Source organism: Ptychodera flava, chromosome 13 (assembly GCF_041260155.1).
Source record: "Ptychodera flava strain L36383 chromosome 13, AS_Pfla_20210202, whole genome shotgun sequence".
Lineage (NCBI taxonomy): Eukaryota > Metazoa > Hemichordata > Enteropneusta > Ptychoderidae > Ptychodera > Ptychodera flava.
The window spans coordinates 20265216-20275593 of NC_091940.1; the positions used below are offsets into that span (position 1 = coordinate 20265216).

At 36.3% G+C, this 10378-nt stretch overlaps 1 protein-coding gene across 1 annotated transcript in view; it reads left to right on the forward strand.

Annotated features, from left to right (window-relative positions):
- LOC139147762 (uncharacterized) overlaps positions 1-5171 on the forward strand; it is a 29752-nt gene extending 24581 nt beyond the window's left edge. The window contains exons 3-6 of the mRNA XM_070718957.1: positions 1587-1749; positions 2389-2512; positions 2966-3250; positions 3550-5171. Of these exons, the coding sequence (XP_070575058.1) occupies positions 1587-1749; positions 2389-2512; positions 2966-3250; positions 3550-3877 (900 nt within the window). The 3' untranslated portion in view covers positions 3878-5171. The remainder of the gene's footprint in view (positions 1-1586; positions 1750-2388; positions 2513-2965; positions 3251-3549) is intronic.
- Positions 5172-10378: the final 5207 nt, after the last annotated feature.

The window sequence follows — 10378 nt, forward strand, 5'->3', positions numbered from 1 at the left end:
CTCTTTGAGGAAAAAAATAAAGTGGTCAATTAAAAGAGTGCTCAAAGTGATAGGGTTTTTATGGTAAAGCTGGGCTGTAAGATTCCTCATGTGCTATTTATAGCAATTATGCAATCTGTGTAAACAGTGCAATGAAAGTGTGACATGATTCCTTATAATGCTTTTGATGACCTTGAACTTCTTAAGTTTCAAACATTTGTCTCTTCAGTGTGCTTTCTCTGAGTACGTACAGTCTCAACTTATTCAACAGAACTTACTTACAATGTTAATTTGAAAGTTACAATGTGCTTTGTTAATAGGATGGAAATACTAATAAAGATAACCAGCTTAAGATTCTTTATAACCTGACAGATACATATATGCTGTTTTTATGACGTAAATCTTGATTTAAGCAAGTCTTGTTTACTTTAATTAGAATGTAATTAACTCTCGTTTATTAGCTACTATAGACTAATATAGTGTATAAAAGCTATTGCAATGGGTATCCGTCAAGCTTGCACCGTCAGTCTGTATATGTATGTATGTATGTATGTATGTTTGTCCGTTTGTTAGAGTCAGTCCACTCAAATATCTTGACAACTGCAATACTTACTGATTTGATATTTGTTGTGTGGATAAAATATATGATGTTGAGAAACTATTTTTATTAATTTTTTGATATTGTTGAAAATATGCAAATTAGCACCAAAAAAGGCGTTTTTGGTAAAAAATCTCCTTCTTGATAACCACTGGTCAGACAGCTTTGTTATTTGGTATACAGGTCCCTAGGGATAACCCAACTTAGATTTGTTAAAATTGTGATGAAATATGCAAATCTGTATTTTTACGGAATTTTTTTTCCATTTTTGGTGAGGCCATCCTGAAATGAGCTATCAAAGATATCCACCTTCTTCATCAATACATGTGTCACAAAAGGTTATTCTCTACATAACGCAGCAGAGCTCTGTCAACTGTTGAGTCACTTGCTTTTTCAAAACCGCTGGTCAGACAGCTGTAATATTTGGTTTACAAGTCCCCAGGATGACCTTAGTGAGATAATTTCATACAGTCATGTATCCATGTCTATAGTAGCTTCAGGGACTTTGGCCCTATGTTTTATGCAGGCCAAAATTTGTCTCCATCGACCGATCCGTGCTCAATTAGAATGCAGGTGTGAGGTCCATCTTTTTTTTCCTTTGAAATTTTTATCAAGTTGGTCAATTTGATTTTAGATACAGCTGATAAATAATCTGCCCTTTGAATAGTTATTGCATGTCAAATTAGTACACTGGGAGCACAATGCTAATGTGAATAACTTTGATCATTATTACTTGTAGAAGACAGTAAAAATCAGTCACGTCAGAGTGTCTATATAGCTTGGAAAATCAGGGGATGTTCAATTTACATAAGAATGCAAAATTCACACAATGCTTTTGTTGTAAATATGCATTCTGTGTATGATTTTAAGATATAAGTATGTAGCTGGAAAAACAAAGGGGTGGCCCATCCCTACAAATTAGCTTGTGGAAAATCCTGCCACTGTATGCATATTGCTTGCTCTGTAGTTTCTCCTACTATGGTATGCTTTGTTACTTTCTAATTTTCAGTTGAAACTAGAGAAAGCTGTTGATGGATTCATTGGTGACCTCGATCGTTATAATAATTTCATCGCTCGCATGGATAAATGGATCCTCGAGAACTGTCAGAAGATTATAGAGCTGTTCCGGAGTTATGATGTGGATACCATAAATTATGAAGAATTTAAGTCAGGTATGAATAATCCATCTAGATTGTCAGTACATGACATGCAGTTTTTCTCCCAACTGCGCGATTGCGCAAATTGTGCATTTTAATGGTATCTGTATGAGTTAAATAAAGTGATATTTATGAAGCTTCCCAATCAGTACACGATATATTGTTGATATATTATTGGCCCATGTTGCAAGACAATACCACATCTGATTGGCTCAAACAGCACAGAAAATGGTCTATCTGTGAATCATACACAGATTATTGTCCATGCAGTGTATCGTTACAAACACAGATGGCAAAGTTTTATCCTCATTTTACTAAGTTGAATTTTGTGGAATTTTTGTTTCTTACAAATATACATTTATAGGACATATAGACATTTTAAAGTCAAAACTCATACCGGTAACTTTGTTATATTTTGATAGGTGCAACTATTGAAGGGCATTGAATAGAATATTTGTTAAATCAAAGGGAATGTATAGGAGATAACAGTAGGTTTTTACTCACAAGTTCATCAACAATTCTGCATCCTGTCAACCTGGTACATGTAATTGTAAATTCTTACCCCTAGTGAGAAAAGGAATTCAGCGACTTTGATAAAAAATAAGCATTCTGTTTTCCAGCCACTCACACTGTTAATTTTCATTCCCTTTGTAGGCATGTTTGATCTTGACGCCCCATGTAACAGTCTGGAGTTGCACATACTGGCCTTGAGAATTGACCGTCGTAAGACTGGCCATATTGACTACCTAGAGTTCAGTAAAGGGCTGAGATTTTACAGGTAAGATAGCAAGGAGAATTTAATTTCTTAACTACATGAGTAAGTGTGCCTGTGTAAACACTCCAGTGAACATACTTCTTATGAACTTCTGCATATGTACATGTACATCCACATGTGTAACCAAAGCGCAGTGGGCTTGATCAAGGACTGTCTGTATGGTATCGTGGCATTAAATTGCCCAGTATGTTTTAATTCCAGAGTAGAACCATTTAGGGCTCTTGCAGAGGAACTGCTAAAGCAGTTGGATTTAATTAAACCAATCATGAATTTACGGTGTCTGTTTGAGGGCGCTGTCTCATGGACCACTTTTTTCTGAATACTAGTATTACAGATGGCTTTTGGCTAATACTTGGTCAGAATATCAAATTTGAAGATTTACAATTTAACAAAGTATTTCATCTGAAAGGAAAATGCATAATTGATGCATCTGGTTCACTTTTCCATCTTTTCCAGGGATGATGAAGAGGAGGAGGGGGACGATGGGGAGGGGGGCCTTGAAGATGAGCTTGAAGAAGGGGAAGGTGAAACCAAGGAAGAAGAGGAGAAAGATGAACAGGCTGCCGCTGACAAGGCCAAGGACTTGATTCTGTTCGGTAAGAAAGCGGAAGAAGAAACAGAGGAGCAAGAAGATGAGGAACCTACGGAAGAAATCAAATTGACAATTACCAAAGAGGAAATTGAACATTGTGCGTGCTGCAAAGTTGGACTGTGGCAGCCCTATAAAAACAGAGCACCTAAGTAAGTCAGAAAAAACCTACAATGCAGATGTACATTTAGACTTGTCTGAGTGGTGTATGGTATGTATGCATGTACAATGAAGAGAAGTCATTTCAAAATAGTGGAAGTGAAAGTGAAAATTGGAGAATCTTTGTATTTGCATGTAGTCGGCTGGAAAAGATATTTGGATACTTCCTTTCAATGTATCAATCCATAGTGAAATCCAAAACATTATATGATATATAGTGGCTGAAGTGAAAAAAACAAATTCATTATCATGATGGGTTCTAACGCACAGTGTTTCCTTGAATTGGTTTCAGGTATGTACTCCTGCACATAAGGTTGGTGACTTTTGACAAGGTCAAATCATACCCAGGACACCTTAAAGAACGAGTGCACTCTCATCTGACCATCTACGGGGTAATGCAAATTATTTTTGAGAAAGCCGCCATCTTGACCTCCAAACTCAAGCTGTTCAGTGACAAATCTCGGAGCAAGGAAGCCCTCCTCTTGCCAAGCATGACGCTGGAAGACTGTGGCTTTGAAGGTGATGTCTACCAGGAGCCGGAGGAGGCCACCATTTACTATGATTATCAGACGGAGTTCCATGACTGTCCTATCCTGATGTCAGACTATTACTTTGTATAACAGCCCCCCTACTGACTGACATGGTTCAGCCTAAGTATATACTGTTCTCTGTTGTAAAGTAGGACCCCTCCACTGGCACGGAGGGTGAAATGCTTTAGATACGGATATCCTCTGGTCAGCCTGTAATTTCATTGTCTTCAAGTTATTTGTATGGGAAAAGCTAGCATCTGTAACATACAGAATTGTTGCTATTCTAATTAAGTTCTTTCCTCCCTGCGGAAAACATAATCTACATCAGTACACGTACCTAATACTTGTATCACGTTAATCTTTAAAAATTACGTTTGAATGTAATTTGAATTTGAATGAACACGATCACAAGATTGCTTCTGACATCAATGGGTATAAGCAGGAGCAAAGTGAAATTTTATTTTCAGATTGCATCAAATTTATCAATAGTGAAAGATGGCTATTTTGCCAGTTGTCATATACTTGTTGCTTATTTGTTGGGACTACGTTGTAATGAAATCACAGAACTGCTGTGTGAAAGCAGATCTGCTTTATAAAGACAACACATTCAATCTGTGGAAATCATTTCTCAAATTTGTTCAGAGTACAGACACCTTAATTTATGATGATCTATTTAGTGTGTTTTTTTTTCTCATAGACTTTCATCAACATTGTTTTATATTCCTAGATTTGTCATAGATTTGCTTGTTTCATTTTAATTCCATAATTCAGTTGACCATGTTTATTTAAACCTTTGAACTCTGACCTGTGCTAACTTGTCAGGTCTGTTCCATGCCTTAAATCATGTATTGCCAAATGTATAATAGCGAGACCAGTCTCTTTTGTTTAGTTGCAAAAAAAAACTCAAAACAAGAACAAGAACATGAACTATGCAAATTGTTTGCAAAATATGTGAGACCATAGAATCTTAAGTAAACGTAGTAAAAATCCTCTTTTCTGATAGTACTCTCCCTTTTCAGGACAAACAATGTTGTGATACTCCAGTTTTGTCAGGCCATTTCATGAAAAAACATTTCTTCATCAGTAAAAGAATGCAGCCATGTTCATGATGCATAATAACACTATGTCATGAAGTAATTAATTAGGTATGCATGGTGACTCAACAAAAAATTCTGTTTATCAAGTAAGATAACAGCTGAATGTTGTGTGAATAATCCATAATGATAATATTCTGTGAAGTAATTAGGTATGCATGTTAACACCACAGAAAATTTTGTTTATCAAATAGGATAACAGTGGAATTAATTTTCTCCAAACTATGCCTTTTCACGTGGATATCTCAGTGTAAAATATGCAAAGTTAGCAATAAAATTATACAAGTCAATGCGTTTGTTGTGTCTTCGTGTTAGCTATGGTGTCTTGGTTAAAAGTTTCCAACTTTGCAATTTGATGGCGCACCACTTTGTATGGACAGTTAATTTGTTCATAGAATTTTAGATAACTGTTCTCAGTCACACATAGTTACTGTGCTTGCAGTGAAAAAGTTTGTACGCTAAGGCCTAAAAAAAAAAAATTGTGTGTTTCCGGTAACCCGACCTACCCTAGTTCAAACCCCCCGACCCTAAACTTTTTTTTGGACCTTGAAAACAAATCCCGCGAGATTGGCTGGGAAAAGTTTTAAATCACGCGTGATTTCATGACGTCATCAAACAACAATAGCGACTGCTTGTGCAAGCGTGTTTTCCGTAACATGTGAGAAATGCGATCACGTTCAAGAAAAAATGTAAAAAGTGTGAGAGGCTCCCCACCTAACTATCCAAAATGTTTTTGTGTCGAGTTTGTGTTTAATTCGTTTCAAAAATGTGTTCCTATATTCTTATCCGATTTTTTGTGTTAATGAAATGTTTGTTTCACCTCGGATATTTGTAGGGAAGTTTGGATTAGTGTGTACGGTAATGTTTTGTTTGTGTGGGGAAAGCTTATGGCGATTGTAAAAAGTATGAGGCTCCCCACCTAACTATCCAAAATGTTTTTGTGTCGAGTTTGTGTTTGATTCGTTTCAAAAATGTGTTCCTACATTTTTATCCGATTTTTTGTGTTAATGAACATGTTTGTTTCGCCTCGGATATTTGTAGGGAAGTTTGGATTAGTGTGAACTGTAATGTTTTGATTGTGTGGGCATGGATGTAAAAAATACATTTTTTACATCCATGGTGTGGGGAAAGCTTATGGCGAAACGCAGCCGGACCTATGGTGTTACAAAGTTGATAGAGTGGCCCTTTGACGCTTGCGTTTCGAAACCCGAGTGTGGTTTCTCATCAGTCGCAATGTAGATTCTTTCCTTAGTTGTGTTTGTGAAAATTTATTTTAATGTATTTTAGTGGTCTTTCTCTTCGAATAGCGAAGCAAGAATATCAATGTTTGGGTCTCGTTGTGAGTCCGTTTGGTGGTCTGGTTTGTTTGTTTTTGTTTCTTTACTTCTGTAAATTTTGTTTTGACTAGTGTGTCTTATAGGTTTTTGTTTCTCTTGTAAGCAATGATTGGTGATTTTGGGAATAGATTCCTTAGTGTTGAGTCCTTCTCCAGTCCAGCCAAATGTTTCAAAAGACTTCCCTTAAGATCTTTTGTTTTTATGTAAGGGCTGTATGTTGTACTGAAGATGAGTTTGTTTGTTGCTTCTTTACGTGTACTTGTACAGTTTGTTAGTGTATTACGAATACTGTGGTTTATTTTTTTTCTCTTATATTCGTGATTTCATTGTTTTTATATTCTCTGTCGAGTAGTTTGTTTCAAAAGAAAGCGACTTTTTTAGTAAAGTCGTTATTGTTGTTTCAAGTGCGAGCGTATCTAAGGATTTCACCTTTGATAAAGCCATTAAATGTTGCTGTCGGGTGACACGATTCTCTATGTAGAAATTGGAATGTGTCTGTTGGTTTAGTATGTGTTTTGATGTCGAGGATATTTTCTTTGTGGTATCTTGCACCTTTGAAAACTACTACATCTAGGAATGTAATTTCTTGTGTTGAGTTTTCGTATGAAAACTTAAACATTGGGTGCATTGTGTGGATTTTTGAATGAAGTTAGTGAGTTCGGTTTGTGTTCCCAGAAAGATTGCAAAGACATCATCTCTGAATCTTTTCCAGAAGTGAATGTTGTTGTGGTTGTTTACGATTATTTTCTTTTCAAGTTCATGAAAAGCAATGTCTGCTATCTCTGGCGAAGCATTCGATCCCATGCGCAGCCACGGGTTTGGCGGAAATATTGCTTGTTAAATTCAAAACTGTTGTGTTTTAGAATTAGTGAAAGCATTTCTATTAAGTCTTCCGTGGGTGGTTTTTTGATGCCGTAATTTGTTTGAAGCGAGGTTTGTGAGTTTAATGTTTCACTGACTAGCCGAATCGCTTCGTCGTGAATTGTGTTTGTGTCCATCGACACCACGTCGAGTGTTACAAGAAATGCATGTTGGGGGAAATTTGTTTTTTCTATTTCTTGTATGAAGTTTGTTGTGTCTTTTATATTTGACGGTTGTTGCTGGACCAGTGGTTTTATGAAGTAATCCAGGAATTCTGAAATTCTGTTAGTGGGACTGGAGCAGCCACTAAATATTGGTCTCCCTGCAAACGTTGAGTTTTCAGGCGGCGGTTTGTGAATTTTAGGCAATAAGTACCAATGCGGGGTTACGGATTTTTATGTTTTTTGGATCGAGATACTTATAAGTATCATGGTCGATGTGTTTGTTCTCGTACATTTTGTTTAATAGTTCGTGTACTTTGTTTAGTTTGTTCTGTGTCGTCACTGTCTAGTTGTGTATAATACTGAGTGTTGCGTAATTGTCTTTTGCATTCGTGTATGTAATCTTTTGTGTTGACAGTGACGATGCCTTGACCCTTGTCGACGGGTATTAAAATTTTCACATTTTCTTTTTTGCAGAGAAAAAAAAATTACCAAAAAAAATTTTTTTCCGACCTACCTACCCTATTTCTGAAGAGCATGTTACAGGAAACACACAATTTTTTTTTTTTGGCCTAATTGTAATTATGCAATACACTCCTGATATTAATACCCATAATGCTTAAGATGCAAGCTTGATTTTCCACGTCAGGTGAAAAATTTGTTTTTCGTTAAAAGTGGAGGGAGCAGCTGGTAGGATAATCGGATATGCAAAGTAGGAGTTGAAATTTGAAAACAAACTTTTCTACGCCAAAGGCTTATCATCCTCGTAGCTGTTATATCACAGCTATCATTCTCGGAGATTTAGAATGCTTTGATAAAGCCAATCTCGAAATACAAATCAGTATTTGTAAGTATTTATATGCAGAACACGTTCACAAATAATAATTTCATGATTCCCACATACAGCACACGCAATGAATTTCCGATACTTCATCTGATTGTTGGCAGCAACAGTGATCGGATTGAAAGATAGGATATCACCAGACCATGTCACCAGACGGAAATATTCAGCCGCGTGCGGGCGCTTTGGCGCTCCTCGACCTCAGACAGAGAGACAGAGTTCGCGCAGCGCAAGGATGAATCTTTCATCTAGAGGATTGTTTCTGGAGCTGTCATTATATATAGCCGTGAATGAGGTCAGAGGAATCACAGGAGGCGGGGTCACTAAAAAAATTTGAAAGCTACAGGGGGCGGGGCGGTTGCTCAAAATGTGCAGAGGAAGAGGGGCCTACTCATTTTTTTGCAAATATACTGAAGGATTTAGTGCAGTTATGAATCGATACAAAAATAATAGAAAAGAATGAAAAATACTGTAGATTAATAAAATGGTAAGATTTTATAAAAACATTGTACAATTTGATATATATGTATATGAGAGTTGTTACCAGAGGTCGAAGGACCGCTGGGTTATAGAGAAGTGCTGTCAACAGACACCATCTGAACTGTTGTGAATTCACCTTTTATTATCACAGAATACATATTTAATTACCTTATAGTTCAATAACCATTTTGACACTTAACCATACCTATCCAAATTAACAGTATATGTTAGATTCTGGTTATAGGGTGAGTTTTTCTATCTATATTTTGTTGTGACTTTGAATTTCATTTTATTTGTTCCACCTTTTTCAACCGTCGTGAGCTCGAGACAACTGATGGGTAATCTGGCAGTGGTAAACCAGGATTTGAAAGGTCTTTACTATTGCTGTTCCGCAAATCATACAAACAAATGTATTGATATTTACATTTTCCAAGTTGGGGGCGGTCTATCAAAATTTCTGTTTTTACGGGTATACAGTACAGAAAATATTAACATCGCTATCAATCAGGAAAATGTCAACTAGTTAATCAACATGGGATACCGACAACGACTCTCGCTCACCGTAAGCGTTGTTCTTGCCAGGCAGCATACAGCTGATACGGGTCTTACGTCAAAGGCGACGAAAATAACGATAGCAGTAACTTTTGCAAATATTGTCATCGTTTCCATGTCGTTGGAAAATTCCACTTTCGTCTTTTATTCCCAAAGTACATTCAACTATAAAGGTATTAGTTTTTCAAACAGTGCATTGTCCACATTTGTAGCATTTCGACATGGTCAAGGTGGAGCTGCACATTGCCAACGCAGTTTGTTTTTTTCAAAGGAATATTTCTCATTTAAGATGACTATAGGAAACCCCCTCATACTATATATTTTTAAAAAGCAGAGAATCTAAAGTTTGGTATGGTAGCAATAGTTTACTCGAAGGATGAAGGGATGTATATTTTGAATAAAAACCCTCAACTTTGGTATTAATAATAAAAAATAATTTAAGTAAAAAACTTGATACTATTTTCTGAAATATAAATATTTCACTTGAAGCAAAAGTGTCTGTACAAAAAACTTTTATTTTGCATTATCTATCCTCATTCCAAAATGGCATGGGTTTAAAGACTGACACTCAAAAAATGATTAAAAACATGATAGCAAATTAAATTGCCTCTTATTCAAATTTTAAAAAATAATTGCCAAATAAAATAGCGATTTTGTTGTAGAGCATTTAAAGAACATAATGTGAAATTTCAGCCTGAGTGGAGTTAAATTCTTCGGGTATCTTTAAATTGGGAGAAAAAAGAAGCCTGGAAATTTGGTAATGTGCATACATTTGCATAATTAACACTTTTTTTTGTCACGCAACGTACGACTGCTTGACAAGCTAAAAGCTGAACGCTTACAACCAATATTTTGATCTTGGATAATAAATTATTAAAATTAAATGAATATTTGCAATGAAGTTGATATTGAGCAAAATACGCTGTGTTGGGTGCAGCGCCCCTTAAGGCAGAAGCAGAAGCTGAGTTAGACAAAAATACAGGAAAATATATCAAAATTCACACTGCAGCTAACAAAGCAGTAATGCGTCACGTCGAAGTGTCTCTGGACATTGCCTTATGTCTCGTCGCTATATTTGTCAAAGTCTGAGGGTGTATCGCTGTTCAGTAGACAAGAGTCACGTGCTAAAACATTCTTTTGCTATTGTGTAAGCCTGACAAAATAAGGAGTCCGCCCCTATAAAAAGTACAGTTAGTCTGCATCAGGCCTCATCGTGATTTAGCACTATATATGGCAAGTAAGCGTAGTCATCTGAAAATTTTGTT